Source organism: Amphiprion ocellaris, chromosome 7, assembly GCF_022539595.1.
Source record: "Amphiprion ocellaris isolate individual 3 ecotype Okinawa chromosome 7, ASM2253959v1, whole genome shotgun sequence".
Lineage (NCBI taxonomy): Eukaryota > Metazoa > Chordata > Actinopteri > Pomacentridae > Amphiprion > Amphiprion ocellaris.
The window spans coordinates 32931882-32948370 of record NC_072772.1 but is presented as its reverse complement, the minus strand read 5'-3'; the positions used below and the strand labels follow the sequence as shown (position 1 = coordinate 32948370).

The 16489-nt window shown below is 42.6% G+C and overlaps 1 protein-coding gene across 5 annotated transcripts in view; it reads right to left on the bottom strand.

The window, feature by feature from the left end:
- Positions 1-1595: 1595 nt before the first annotated feature.
- Positions 1596-16489, bottom strand: part of LOC111583325 (spectrin beta chain, non-erythrocytic 4-like) — a 136003-nt gene continuing 121109 nt past the window's right edge. For 2 of the 5 annotated variants that reach the window (XM_055012470.1, XM_055012472.1), the window contains exons 38-43: positions 14985-16042; positions 14819-14879; positions 12685-12941; positions 8699-8869; positions 7134-7176; positions 1596-5678 (exon numbers count right to left, since the gene is read on the bottom strand). In XM_055012470.1, the coding sequence (XP_054868445.1) occupies positions 5355-5678; positions 7134-7176; positions 8699-8869; positions 12685-12941; positions 14819-14879; positions 14985-16042 (1914 nt within the window). In that variant the 3' untranslated portion in view covers positions 1596-5354. The other 3 variants (XM_055012471.1, XM_055012474.1, XM_055012473.1) reach the window with 2 other exon arrangements.

The following is a 16489-nucleotide window of genomic DNA, read 5'->3' as shown; positions in this document are numbered from 1 at the left end:
TTGATCTGGAGCTCCAAAAAAGTAAAAAACCAAAGTGTTTTTGGTTAATAATCTACGGAAAAGAATGACATCGTCTGCAAAGAAAAATCCCCTCTAGGTGTTTAACTAATTCTGATGGTTTAAAGGCAAGACTGCATGTATCAATTCAGAAATGCCAAACAGATATGAAGCAAAATGTCTCATTAACTGTAAAAAAACAAGCATTCGGTGATTTAACATAATCGATACAAAAATATTGTGCTTTCTATATTTTTATGCTTAAATGAAGAGTTTCTGCAATAGTCGAGCTTAATCTCTCTACATCTATGACTAAAATGGATGAAACACTGCAAATATTAATTGCTAGAGAGGCTTTATGAGCGATAATGAATCTAATTTTTACTGAACAGGATCATTCTGAAAGAAAACTGGAGCATTTATAGCTAATGAAAGGCTAATCACCGACTGAACCGCACATATTCTTATAAACGTTGTTAAATTTAGCAGCCCTGATTGTCCTCAGAAACATATATAAACACTAGAAAACATAAAATTATACTTCAGCATTAAACTTCAGTATATGAGCCCTATTTAAAGTCTGAACATTTTATTATTTTCTACTCCAGGCAGTGTGTGTTTGTGTGTGTCACGACCATTTTGATGAAGGAATGATGCTTTTCTCTGCTCCTGAGTGGCAACATGTAAACAGAAGATGAAGAAACAGCTTCTACATAGAATTAATGGACAATGGTGGATTGTACAGCCTCTGATAGTTTGACACAGAGAATGAATTAGAGCCACAGCAACGTTTTTAAAGTTAGAAGCACCAATTATTACTAATTTGGCTTAAAAAATCGACATCACAAACTCATGGTGTTGCAATTGATGTCATACTCTGTCAGATAAACCCAAAAATATTCACTTTCTAATGTTACAAAACTGAGAAAAAACAGCAAATCTGCTCATTTGAGAAGCCGAAACCAATGGATGATGGGAGTTTTTTGTTGTTTCTGTGATATTTTTTTTTACTTCAAGCATGAATTTCCTGACTTGTTCACATCACAGGCTGTGGAGAGCATGAAACAAAAGCAAAAAATGCTTTTCTCAGATGGCAACTGATCCCTAAAAGGGCCTTGGATAAAATGTCTTCTACCTAACTTTTGTGGATCTGACGTCCCTCTGCAGGATCCCCGGCACCACTGAGCACCAGGCCTCGGCTCTGCAGCAGGCCAGCGTCCCTAGTGCAAAGTAAAAGTTGCATAAAGTCTCATTGCTACCATGGACATCATCATCATCGCCATCATCATCAATAACGTTAATCCCTGAACACACCCTTCTACAATCCTCTTAAAGTAAGACTCCGTTTTACTGCATACTACTGAGTGGTTTTGGTTTACAAGATGCAACATGTCAAAGTCTGAAAACTGCACTTTCTTTACGTTAGTGGCTGAAAATCTGCACCAGTGTCTCCCTCTGCTTAAAGATTTCACCGTCTACCAGCTCTTATGTCTGGTTCCAGCGTCTTTTCCAGAGAGCAGGAGGAAACGCTGATCTCCAACAACAAAGCTTTACATTCATCTCCAGCGCTAAAAGAAAACACACCGACTAAAAACACATTAATGACAAACCCAAAGGTGTTTTATTTGTCATTTCATCTGGGCTGATGTGAACAGAACAGCAGCAGCAGACGGGCGGGTTTGCCTCGTCCGAACCACCAACTTTTAGATTGTTTCAACCAAATCTGAACATGTGTTTTGAACTCCAGTCTGTCGTGGTGTCAAACATGTCGACTTTCCCACGTTATCTGATACTTTGTGATGTCAGCATTGTGAAATGATGGAAATCTGTCAGTGGGTTCGCTGTTCGCTGCTCGCTCTGTCCTCTGAGTATCAACAGCAACGATGTCAGAATCTTAACTGCTTCCGTCTGCTCGTTTAAAACTCCTTTTCACTCTGACTGTGTTTGTTGTGTCCGACATGCATGTAAATGATTGCATTGATCTGGCATTCCCACCTAATACAGATGCATAAGATGTCTACGGAAAAAAACATGAAAGAAATTACAAGTTTTTAAGATGTTTAAAAAAAAAAAAAAAAAGATAAGGAGAAACAGGTCGGGAGAGAATTTAAAATTCTGAAGTAAAACATTTTTGAAAAACTGGAAGCAACCAGATTTGACAACACTGTTAGCTCATGACCTTATTATGAATACATATAGATATCTAACTGCTCAATGAAGGAATAATGTAAACTTTTGCATTTAAAGTCCAACTAAAATCAAATTAACTCATTCCTGTTTGCAGCCCAAACTAAGTTCAGTAAGTTTTTTTTTTAATTTTAAGGGGGAAAAAAAGATCTTGGAGTGACGTTTTATGTGCGACAAGACAATTACAAGCTCTGTGAAGCAATTAATCTTCATTCTTAAATGCTTTTTGTCTAATAAAACAGAAAAAGTTTGAAAACATTTGTAATAAAGCAGAAATCTTGTACTGAAGTTGGTTTTCCTCCTATCAGAGAAGAAACAACCACTTCAAATGGTATTTTAATTAACCAGCAGTTGTTTTCCACCTTTCAGGAATCTTTATTCAGTGTTGCGAGGGAGAAATTACTTAAATAATGAAGACTAAATGGCTAAATGTGCACCTAGTTAACCAGTTTTCTGAGATTTTTTTTCCTTCAACAGCAGAGGATGACACTGTAAGTTAATGCAAATCCATCATAAAGTCAAAAAACACTAATTGGTTTCTGGAGAATATAGAGCAAGTGATTTACTGAGCAGAGCAGCAAACAAACAAATGACTTTCTGTTGGACTCGAGCTAAAGAGCTGCAGCTGAACGAGGTTTCCATCCAGCAGCAGGAAAAAGGTTTTAAGCAGGATTTTAAATGCTCTCTGACCACGATGCACCTACCAGGGCAGCTGAGCGCCTTGAATTCAGCCTCCACAGCAGGAGCTTCACAGATTTGTTCTACTGCATTTACCTACCAGCTAACCAGACTTTGATAATTCTCTTTTTTTCCCCCGTTTATGGCTTTACGGTGAGTTTACAGGAAATTAAACAGAAACCGATGCAGAGTCGAGCTTCTTTAGACGAGTGATTCCTCTCCAAGCAAAAACATGAAAACATGCAGACAGTTGAACCCACGTATTAAATGATGGTCGGTCTGATATTCTGGCTCTCATCGGTGTGTCAGTTCATTCTCTTATTTATTCTGTTATGAAGTTGGACATTTGCATTCCATGACCATCTTATACTCTGTTTTATAACCTCTGACATTTGAAACCTCATGAGTTGTAAAGTGTGTGTCGTATTTGTACAGCTATCTTTGTGAGGACCGGGTTGAGTTTTACACCTCAGGAATGAGGAGATTTGTGGAAATCGAGGACGTTTTTGTCAGTTTTCACAACGTTTTTGAGTGTTTTAGGGTTAGAGTCCAGTTTGGGTTGAACGTTAGGGTCCTCACAAAGATAGACACCTGCGTGCAGATATGTGTTGTGGATCGGACATATCTGGAAGACTGAGGTGACATCTGAGGGGACGAACATATTAACACGTGAAGCACACGCTAAGCACACACCAACATAAATAACCTGAGAGCTATGGAGACCCTGGGAGTGGAGAGCAGCAGCGCGCACACACACACACACACACACACACACACACACACTCACACACACATTCGCTCACGCACACACACACACACACACACACACACACACACACACACTCACACACACACACACACACACATACATTCGCTCACGCACACACACACACACACACACACACACACACACACACACACATACATTCGCTCACGCACACACACACACTCACACGCACGCACGCACGCACGCACGCACGCACGCACGCACGCACGCACGCACACACACACATACATTCGCTCACGCACACACACACACACACACACACACACACACACACACACACACACATTGACACAAACAAGATATCTTTTTTTGAATTCTGTATAAAAACGGATGCAACAAATTTGTGTGAATAAATCAAAGAGAATCTCCGACGAGCAGTTCGATGTTGCAAGAGAATAAAAGAGTAGATGAGGCCTGTTTTCAGCCCTGAAGGCCTCATTCATTAAAAACATGCCACGTTTTGTGCTTATGACTAAAGCCAAACATGTAATTTATGGTGAAACAAGCAGGTTACGATGAATTCCGCTAATTTATCAAAAAGGAAATCATAGCCTCTACAGCTACCCAAAAATATGAATGCTGTAATTTTTTGCTGACTTATTTGTTGCGTAAAGGAAAGAGAATATTTTAATGAATGAGGCCCCCGGGAACCAGATCCAAGAACCGTCTTTAGAAAACAGATTGGGAGCCCAACCTGTTCAACTGTCCTTCAGAAATCTTCACTAGAAAACCTGTAATTCTAAATCAGTTCTACACAAAGGAAGGGAAGCGGCAAAGTTTTCTTTTTTGGGTAGATTTTTAACATTAAGTTTGATTACATTTCCAGAAAATTTCGGAGCTATGATCTTTATTCGGTTCAAGATTTTTGGCTTTTGTGTGTATTTTTTTTAAATTAAATTTCTTTTTTCTATTCTTAAACAAAGTTTTATAGTTGGCTACTCAGGTCGTACTTCTACTCTTCTCTTGTCTTAAACTTCCTAAAATCAGCACAAAGCTTAAGATCAGTGCTGAAACATCCACGGTGAAATTGGATGAATTTTTCCAAATTAAAACCAGTTTCACATTTTTTTCACGGCCAGACCTCGATACAGATGGGATTAAGTGGATAAATCAACGCCAAAATCAAAAGAGTCTACGTTTGTCTGTAAAACATTTTGGCATAATTTCATTATCTTTCCAAGGAGTAATAAGACATAGTGTAGGATGTCTCGACTTACAGACAGACAGATAGATACAGTAGATAGGACGGACGAACAAGAAATACATACAGATACAGCTCATCTCATAGAAAAAACAAACATGGAACAGTATGAGCTACGTTTTATCGCACTACCAGCAACCAGTAACAGCCTTCGAGTTAACGTGTCCCGTCTCTCTTGCGTTAACGCCGCTGCCGCCTTCAGCAGCACTAAATCTCCTACAGTTCTCTGAAATGGCCACCGGGGGGCGGCGGTGACTCCGTGTGTTCTCACAGAGACACAGAAGAGAGACAGAGAGAGAAGAAGAAGAAGAAGAGATGTTCTCCTGCTCCAAATCAAATCTATGAGTGAGCCTGGGTCAATCCTGCACTTTTCCGTCCAAACACAGCTGCTCTGTTGACAGCGTTGGAGGCGGAGAGCAGGAGGGGGGCGTTCACTTCCAGTCTGCGGCCCCGCCTCCCGTCCGGAGTTCGTAGGCTTCAATCCTGACCAATCCGTCGTCACGCTCACTTCTTCTTGCTGGACTTTTCCGAGCGTTTGCCATCCGACTTTCCGCCTCGATCCGACCTCTCCGACCGCTCGCCTCGCTCCCTCTCCTTCTCCTTCTCTTTCTCCTTTTCTTTCTCCTTCTCCTTCTCCGCCCGCTCGATCCGCTCGGCCCGGTCCGACCGCTCGCCGCCTCGGTCTGACCGGTTGTCCGCCTTGCTGCCGTCGCGGCGCGTGCCCTCGTCGGTGGATGAGGTAGTTGGTTGGGGCTGACCCCATTTGGCAATCTCCTCGTGTTCCAAGATACTAGCGGTAATGTTGGTCACCCAACTTTTAAGGTCCTCCTGTGATCGGACAGAGGAGACAGAGTTAATATGGGTGCCATGTAACTACTCAACATGTAAACAATAAAAGCACTCACAGAGCGCAGTACTCTGCCAAGGCTGTCCATTCCCATATATGGCATTGCCAGAAATGCAGCATTTGTTTATTATTATTGATGATTGGAAATCATGGCAACATAGAATGTGTCCATTTAATACAGATGTACCCACAAACAAAATGACCTTGCACTGAGCACAGGCGTGTATTATGCATGTGTACATAATGTACGGATACCGAATCGCATGACCTAAATATGTAGCTGATGGCGGGAATTGATGGGACTCAGAAACACCCCCACAATTTAATCAATTGTTCCTTGTATCATTTCCAACGGATAAGTCCACATTTGTAGTAGGATTGCAATCATGTGATCGTCAGCAGGCAGCTGAAGTCGCGTCCACTGGTTGTCATAGTTACAGTGACGCCATGCCGTTATTTCGCAATGATACAGAAATTTTTCACAAATCCATGGATCCAGACTATAAGCTGCATCACTGCCAAAATCTAATCACTTGGTCCTCGTGTCATTTCTGACCTTCCCTGAAAATTTCATCCAAATCTGTTAGTCTGTTTTTGAGTAATGTTGCTAACAAACAGACAGACAAACCAGTGGCGATCGTCACATAACTCCACTGCGTTCCTTAGCAGATTATAGTCTGGATCGACGGATTTGTTAAAGATTTCTGTATCATTGCGAGATAGCGGCACAGAGTTACTGTAACTATGACAACAAGTGAACACTATGTCAGCTGCCTGCTGACGATCACATGATTGTGATCCTACTACGAATCCACCACTGTGGACTTATCAGGACTTATCCGTCGGAAATGATACAACAAACAATTGATTAGATTGTGGGGATGTTTCAGAGTCCCATCAATTCCCGCCGCCTGCTACATATTTAAGTCACGTGATTCGGTATCCGTACATAACGTACACATGCATAACACACACCTGTGCTCAGCGCAACGTCATCTGGATTGCGGGTACATCTATATTAAATGGACACATTCTACGTCGCCATGATTTCTGATCATCAATAATAACAAACAAATGCTGCATTTCTGAGAATGCCATATGGTGGAATGAACAGCTTTGGTGGAGTACTGCGCTCTCCGAGTGCTTTTCTAGTTTAATAATACAAACATCATACTCTGTTCAAAAACACTTTAAACTAACAAATAATACCATAAACTCATTAAGAAAATGTTTACAGAGATAACAAATCAAATGAGAAGTTTGCTAATTTTCTCTTAGATGTCTCTACAAGCAGCAACCAGAGGAGTCGCCCCCTGCTGGCTGGTAGAAAGAACACAGGTTTAGGCCACTTTCACATTGGCTTTACTGTACTGACTCAAAGTCTATGTGCATTTTTTAAACTCAAGTTTATGCTAGAAACACACAAAATGCCTCACCTCATCTTTTGCATGGAACAAAAACTCGCTGCCGTCCTTCGTTCTGCAACAAGAGGAGATGAATTTAACATGCAAAGTGGACAACTTAAGAGGAACTTTAGATGCTCAAACGCAACTTTTAATTAAAGGACTCCAGCAATTTAGCATTTCTGTCATTTCCATGAAGTTGCAAGATGCACAAAAAAGGTGTGTTTAAATCATCAAAAATCTTGTATTATCTATAACTGATACTGTGCAATTATGTCAGCACATGAATAAAAGAATGAGTTATCACGGAAAACATGAAACTGTTTAACCGTAACTCCTTTTCCACCAAGAAGAACCAGGTTCAACAACGTTCGTGCATCATAACCATGCAAGTGCGGTTCCTGACTTTGCAAGCCTACATTGCGATCCAGAAGCAAATAATAAAACTGTTAGTAGCTACCTTGTCTTCATCGTAGTCACAGGCAACGGCTACGTTTGAGAAGACAGGTAATTGTCAAAGATGTTTTGATTCTTAATAATGAACATGTTAGCGTTAGCTTGGCTACTTAGCTTTGACTACGTTTGCATCCATTACATAGCAGTTAAATGCAATAAGTTGATAATATCTATGTTTATCATTATAGATGGTCTTAGCCCTTTGATGCACAGTGTGGGTCAGATACCCATTTTCCATTGGATTTGGGTCACTTTTGGCCCATGTTGTGCATCAAAGGGTTAAGGCTAATTGCGAAGCAGATGTCAGCTATTGTCTGGGCACATCCGCGATCACGCAACTGGTAGGACACAATTGTATTGGATACAGCTGAAGTCAAGCTGTTCTATCCAAACTGTCATGAGACATCGACATTTTTCATGGTGATATACCCACGACTGTTGTTAGCTTTTGTTTCAATATGCTGATTTGGTGTCCATATTTACTGGTTTTCAAATCACTAACACTAAACACTACTACTACTACAACGACTTGCTCAGCTGTTAAAAATGGCGGTTCTGTGTTTCCACCGTTGATCGTTGGCCACCGTAACCCCGCCCGAGGCCCCTGATGCACTTGATTCAGATTCAGATATATTTTATTCGTGCACAGAGAACGATAAATATATTCTACCGAAGCAGTTTACAGCAGATGTACATGAAAAGGAACCCCAGGGAAGCAAAAGTGCTTATAATTAGGGGACCCAAGCAACTGAAAACATCATCGCCCACATTCTCCCTCAACCCCCACCCCCGATCCCCCACCCCACTTGGTTCTTAGCTTTGGCCCAGCAAAGAGTTGGTGTTTGCTAAGCAACATTTTTTGGAGGCTGGAACCGGTGCTTAGGTGGTGGAAACACAAAGAACCGGTGCTAAGTCAGGCTCTGGCTCCAAAATAGCACAGGAACCAGCTTGGTGGAAAAGGGGTATGGGTGACCCCAAACTTTTGAACTGTAGTGTAAGTAAACTAAATAAGGCAAGAATAGAACAGTAAAAATAATACTGAGGTAAAATTCACTCATAAAAATGAAATACTGCACCTGAAAAATGAGCGGGAAACGAAATACTACACGTGAAACGGACTGAATTTGACAACCGCTCCTTACTTGAGCGTGAAGACGTTCTTCTTCTTCTTGTAGCCGTTGGTGACGTCGCAGTGGCAGTGGGAGAGGTTGAGCAGCGGCTCGTTGTTGTAGGGCGTAGTGGTGTTCTTGGCGTCCTTGTAGAAACCCATCTCCCCTTTGTTCAGCACGCAGTACAAGTTGACCCATGACCTGCTGTGGTGCGGGAAGGCGGGAGGAGGAGGAGGAGGATGGGGAGGAAGGTGGAGGGGAGGAGGATGGTGGAGGTGGGGGAGTGGTGGTTTGAGGAGGAGGAGGAGGAGGAGGAAGGGGGAGACAGCAGGAGTCAGGAAGAGCTGCAGAGTCACTGTCGCTAAGCTAACACCTCACTCACCTGGCCAGAGCAGACAGGTAGGTGGGCGGGATGGACCAGCCCCAAGAAGGGAGGAGGAAACAAGACTGCTGAACAAACACAGACCAACAGACGGACGGACAGACGGACGGAGGAGGTGGGGCGTGGGGGGATGGAGGAGGGAGGGATGGGGGAGATGAGGGAGGCTACAGTTTGCCTCATATATGACTTACCTTGGAGGAGACAAGAGGAGCAGCCAGCAGCAGCGAGGAGGAGGAGGGAGAGAAGAGGGAGAGGAGTTTGGTTAAACGCCATTTTGGCCACGACACAAACTCAAGTCTGATCATGCTTGTCGTCCCTCTGTGAGCGTGTTCACATGCACACGGCATTCCAGTTAATAGCTGACATCGAAACACACAGTGCTGGGCAAGTTTCAGGCGCCTCAGATATTTAGAATCCCATCCATCGTCTTTGCACACTACAGTTTAAAGGAATATCTTCAGCCACAAGAAGGACAAGGAGTCCTGTATAAGATGGTCTCAACATAGTGGGGTCAGTTTGAGATCACATGAAGAGACAGAAAACTGTGGCAACTTATCCAAGATGTAGAACCGGCGAAAAACTGTCATCAAGTGTATCTAGAAGTTTGAGGACAAAAGCTGCTCACATCAAATAAAGACTTTCATTTTCCCCTTTATTATTAATTGATAAATTAACAGCATTCATGACAGCAGCTTTTAGCACCTAAAACATTTGCGCAGCACTGTAGGTGTTATTCAGAGCAGGTATCCATGTGCAGCTTAATATCCTGATATAAAAAAAAACCCTCTGAACTAACAATGGAAGCAGAGTTTAGACTGGAAAAGACCAGCAGTGCATGTGATAAGGTGTCTACATGGCTAATGCTAGCACCATCATCAACAATGTAAAAAATATATATTTTTAAGTTTTTAAAATGTAATTTTTCAAGCAATTCACTGTTATTATAGTGAATTTCCCTGTTTTGTAAAATTGTGGAAAATAACTAGAACAATCACAGAAAAATCATTTTAATTTATCTATCATTTTAAATATGAAAATTGGTTCTTTTACAACTTCTGACCATAAAATGACACAATACTTTACTGTATTTAAATCAGCAAAAATGTCATTATGCTAGTCATCTGCTTACATAAAATAAATAATGAAAAAATTAAATACAAATAAAAAGATTAAAATATATATAGTATATAAAACAGTTATTCTGCCAATTTTCCCTGGTTTGTTAAATTGCAGATATCTAATAAAATACAGGGAAAAAGTATTAATTTAAATGTTGACTTGACATAATGACCAAATCAAAAATCTGTATTTTTACAAATATTAATTTGTTGTTTGACAATGTGTGATTGTAAAATAACACTGTTTTACTGTACTTAAATCAGCTAAAAGAGCTAGTATTTTACAAATATTTGCTGCCATTTTGGTTTTATTACATTATGTCATATTATATTATGTTGTATTAATTTATATTAATTAATTTATGTTGCTTTTTTATAAGGGACTTTTATTTATTTTTCTACTGTGTACCTAATGATCACGTCACAGATGAACATGCAATGAATATAAACAAAATAAAATTATATATATATTTATATTTATATTTTTTATATATAATATAAAACAGTTATTGTACCTTTTTCAATTTATATTATACTATGTTATATTATTTAATTTATATTAATAAGTTTATTTATGTTGCCGTCATTTTTGTTTAATAATTGACTTTTTTTTTTTTTTAACTGTGTACCTAACAATCACATCACAGATGAACATGCAATGAACATCCGGCACCAAAAGACTCATTTTCTGACAAAATAACGTCTGGAGTTAAGAAGAAATGTTCGGATTTTACCCTCACAGACTGAGACGATAATATATCTGTGAATATGTAGAGAAAACCTGAGGAACTTAAGATTTAAGCTTTTTAGAAAAAAAAAACATGTTCATTAGCTGTATACCAAAAGTGGTGTAAAAATCACACGTAAAACTAAAATCTAACAGATTTTGACAGCAGCTTTGTCATTCACTTCGGTTTAATGTGAAACGTAGACACCCTTCACATGCACCGTATCCTCACATGTGGTCATCCTGAGCAATACCAGAATATTAATGTGCACATCCACTTACTGGGCGTCTCGTCAGGTCGACACGTAACAGAGACAGGTTGAATCTCAATCCTCCCTTAAGGCTCCTGTATCCTCTCATCTCAGCATCAAGAGCATACAACCAGCCGAACCAGGAGCAGCTTGGAGATTCACACTTGTCCGGATTCAAGCCATTCAGGATTATGCTTTACCTTGCCATGTACATAACAGGGCATGTACATACGACACACTCATCCACTGCCTTTGGTGCGTGAGTGGGACTCATCCATAGCTGGAGGGGAGGGGATGAGCGTTTTAGCTGTGCGAGGTCAGCCCAGCCACCAGGGGGCAGTGCAGAGAGAGACTGTCGCTGGGGTCTCTCAGGAGGAAGCAGGTAGGTTCATCTGTGGAGGTCAGGTAGTGTGTGTGTGTGTGTGTGTGTGTGTGTGCGTGTGTGTGGTAAAGTGACCAGCAGCTCCACCTACAGTCACTCCAACAGCATCATTCATCAGCCAGCCAGCCAACCACTGCTGCTGCTTTCAGTTACTCTGTGGGGTCGTGTTAGATCAGGAGGCATCGAAAGCATCATGCATGAGGTTTTTCACATGCGGTGAGATTTCTGCAGGCCCTAATTTCATGGAGCTGCCTTCGTTGTCTGACCCTAATAATCAACAATGATATTTAAAAGCTGGCATGAGAAAAACATAGCAGTGCTCCTTGGTGACGATTAGATTCCTGCATGCTTTTCTGTACTTATTAACTGCATAAATGTGTAGAAAAATACTGAACTATGAGCTCACAAACTGTCAGTGCTGCCTAATAATCATGAAAAATTGATATGACAACTCTCCAGCAGAAATGAACAACCTTAACCTATCATTCTACTTAACTGTAAAAGTAACAACTATCACAATATTTCATGATTTACTGCTTATTTACCGCTAAACTCTATCACTGGATACCAATGCATGGATTTATATATTTCTGTCAGTTACATGAAACAGTTTGAAATCTTTGGAAGCACATAGAAACTGATAAAATCCTCCTTATTTCTACGCTGCAGATTATTTTTCTCACGTGCTATCTTGCAAATTAAAATTGTATCTCGAGTGTGCATAAACCTTAACGTGTCCTTGTTTCTGTTCATCAACTTTGAATTTTGATTGATTGATCCCCTATAAAAATCCAACCCTTAGTTGAGTATTGCCTTGAACAACATATGAGGAACTATGTGTTGTCTGAGCCGGTGTCCGTCATGCATCTGTTCGACGTGTCAGCGGAGTGTGTGTTAGCGTAGCATGCTAAAGTCATGCCCCTGCTATCACTGATAAATCAATAATAACACAGGAGGAGGCAGCGATGTCACGAGGAACAGACAGAAGTGGTGAAGTCCACATATTTGGCACTTCAAGGGGCTTAAAAACCTGAAGTACCAAACTGAAAGCATGACTTCCAAGTCTGATTCTCATGACACCAGCGTCCATCCTCCTCCTCTAGGACTCCTATCATCGGCTCCGGTCGTCACGGTGATCGTTAAGACCCTGAACACCCACCTATTGGTGCTCTTCTTCAGGCTCTCAATGTCCAGCTTGCGGAAAAGGAAGCCCTCGTGGTGTGCTGTGTGCGTGGGTGGCTGGGGCACCGCTGGGCTGCTCTGGGCCGGAGCCGACCTCGACCTCCTCGTGGTCTCTCCCGCCTCTTTGGGTCGCGGCCGGCGTCTCGGCTTGGGTCGGTCCCGAGCTCGAGGCCGGTCGGGACGGGAAGACTTCTCTGGTAACCCGTTGGGCAGGCGGGGAACCTCGCCTCGGGCCTGAGGATGAGGAGGGGTGAAGGATGTAAGTGTTTCATGCCACCTAAACTATACACAGTATGCACAGTGGCTTGGTGGTTAGCACTTTTGCCTTGCAACTAGAAGATCCCCGGTTCGCTTCCCGGCCTTCCTAGGGTCTTTCTGCATGGAGTTTACATGTTCTTCCTGTGTATGTGTGGGTTTTCTCCAGGTACAGTCCAAGAACATGCTCAGGTTAATTGGTGATTCTAAATTGTCTGTAGGCATGAATGTAAGTGTGATTGTTTGTCTGTATATGTAGCCCTTTGATGGACTGGTGACCTGCCCAGGGTGTCCCCTGCCTTCACCCTAAGTCACCTGGAATAGACTCCAGCCCTCCCGTGACCCTAATCAGGACTAAGCGGTGTATAGATAATGGATGGATGGATGGATGGATGGATGGACAGATGGATGAGTTAAAATGGTCATTCCACCTCAATTCACCAAATTCTTATTTATCTCTATAAGTATTTAATCCCCAAGTCAAACATGACTCAGTACTTGGTGGACTAACCCTTGTTCACCACCACAGATGTCATATGTTTCTCGTAGTTGGTCACCAGGTTTGCACAGGTATTTTAGACCACTCCAGACCCTCATGGTTCTGAGATTGTTGCATTGAAATGCAATGCTTCAGCTCCATTCATAGGTTTCCACAGGATGAAGGTGGGGAGACTGGCTAGGCCACTCCATGACCTTCATGTACTTCTTCTTCAGGCTCTACTTTGTTGTCTTGGCCGTACGGTTTGGGTGATTATCTTGCTAAAAGAACCAACCATGACCCATTTGATGGCTGAGGAAAGGAGGTTCTTGCCCAAGATTTCTCGGTACAAAGTCCCATTCGTTGTTCCCTCGATGAGTTGCAGTTGTCCTGTATCCTTTGAGAGAAACAGCCCCAAAGCATAATGGTTCCACCTCCATGCTTGAATGTAGGGATGGAGTTTGCGGGCTTATAGTCAAAACTCTTCTCACTCCAAACACGGCAAGTCAATTTGATGCCAAAGAGCTCCATTTTGATCTCTGATTGATTGTTGTTTGGTCTTTCCGCTGTTTGCGAGTGACTGTACAGACAATTGGCATAATAATAATAATAATAATAATAATAATAATAATAATAATAATAATAATAATAATAATAATAATAATAATAATAATAATAATAATAATAATAATAATAATAATAATAATAATAATATAGGACAGACAATTGTCACCCTCTTTTCCAGCCTTGTGAAGCTCTACCTTTCAATAGCTCTTTGGTCTTGCCAATGGTGGTGAAGTTGAAGATGCACAATGTGATTCTTTGAACAGGTTTCTTACACAAATGCACACATAACTAGTGTTAGTTTCTGAAACAGATTTGACTTATTTGTGTGCCTTTTGGCCACATAACCAATGTGGTGGAGCCAGAATTCTTGCAGGTAGAAAAGGAACCAATTACTTATTTCCATAGATCAACTGGAAATTAATTTATAACTGTTAGATAATGTGTGGATTTTATTGTTGATGTTCTGTCTCATATAGTTAGAATAGACCTACTACTAAAATTACAGACCACGAGATATGTAGACGATCAAATACTTATTTCCCCCGACTGTATTGTATATCACTGTAAACGTGTTAAGATTGGTGTGAACAAACCAATACAAAATTTGACATGACCCCACTAACCTATAAGTTCTTTACTCAAAACATTACAACATCTGTGATTTGACACATGGTCAACTGAATCAATATTCACCAGTTTAAAAATCAAATCTTCAGTCAATCAAACTGAAGATGTTCAGGTGTGGGGTATCCGGTGAATCGAGGCAGAATGACCCGAAAGCATGAAATTTACAAGTACTGAATCTCCAGACCTGTGCTGCTTCTCTTTCTTGCAGCTGCTCTACAATCTCTGCCAGCGTTGATCTCTTCTCTCTGTGGAAGAAACACCAAAAACAAATATTCAACTGTGATTTTCTTTTCCTGCATTTTTAAACTTTTTTTAAATGTAATGTCACCTCGGTACACTGAAACTCTCACCCTCCTCCGGAGCGTCTGTCCGAGTGCTCCTTCCCGGTGTCGTGCTCGCTGGACTCCTGCCTCTCCAGCCGGTGCCGGTCCCTCTCCCTCCGCCGGCCCTCGTGGCCCCCGTGGCCCCCTTGTCCCCCTTGGCCCTCCTGTTCGCTGGACGTCTGCCTCTCCAGCGTCCGCCTCTCCCTCCTCTCGGCGTGTTCCCTCCACACCTCCTGGGGCAGCTCGTCCCTTCGCGCCTGGATCAGCTGCTCGCTGCTCAGCTGCCGTTCTATCCGGTGGTCCCGGTGGTGGCCGTGCGTCTGGCCCTGGGGCTCGCCGTGGCCCAGCGGGTCGGTCCTGGATCCCCGGGGCCCCCTGGTGGGCTCGCTGTGCAGGCGCTCCCGGCCCGGCTCCTGCAGCACCACCTCGGCCATCACCGCCACCTCCGCCCTCTCCGTGCCTATCTCCCCCATCATCATCTCCCTCTCCCTCCCCCTCTCCCTCTCCCTCGCCTTCTCCAGCCGACTCGCCACCAGCAGCGGCGTCACGGCGTCATCCAGGTGTTTGATTTTGGGTTGCCGTAGATACGGGGACGCTTTCACCTCCAGCTCCCTCGCCGCCTGCACCGGCTGCAGGTGGCTCATCGCCTTCGCCGCCTGGTCCCTCGCCGCGGTGGCGCTTTCTCTCGCCTGGTTGGCTGAAACCAACATGGCCGCCGTGGCGACAGACGCGATGGAGGAAGGGGCGGGCTGACCCAATCCTGCGGCCACGCCCACAACGCCGCCATGACGGGCCTCCAGGGTGTGGCGGTAGCTGGAGCCGTTCATCACTGGGGTGTAGTTGGCGACCGTCGAGCCGAGTCTCCGAACCACAGACGACGGAGAAGGCGTCGGGGTGGCGGGCGACGGAGACGGAGGAGAGCTGGCTTCGTTCTGCTCGTAGATGGTCTGTCTCATGACGGGGGAGATGGGGAGGCGGGGGAGGGTGGCCGGAGTGGGTGAGGCATCTTGGGGGTCCAGGAAGACTTTGCGACCCAGCAGAGGGGTCGGGGGGAGTTTACTCTGCTCTGCTTTCAACTTCTCTACCTGCACAGAAAAATCAGAACCAGCTTCAGAATACAATTACTGACATTTCTCTGTGTATTTTATGTAAACTAGTGCATCTCAAACTACAAATCATTGCAAAAAAGTTAAATATTTTCCATAAATTATTTTAAAAAGTGAACATTTCATACAATAATATTACAGCTCATATAGCTTGTTTGACTCCACATACTCACACACTGCTATAAAATATCATTAGTTTGTAAGACCGTTGTGCTTCAGAAGTTGTTTTGTTTACCTACCTGCCAATCTTTCTGTATAATGCAAACACAGATGCACAGAAACAGATGCTACACATGCAATGCGATTACAGCACACTATACTTTTCAAAGTCCTTGACCATTCCTAAAATGGTCAAGGATTTGAAATAAATAAATAAATTTGTAAAAATAGATACATACATGATAATGAAAGAGAAAAATACCACTA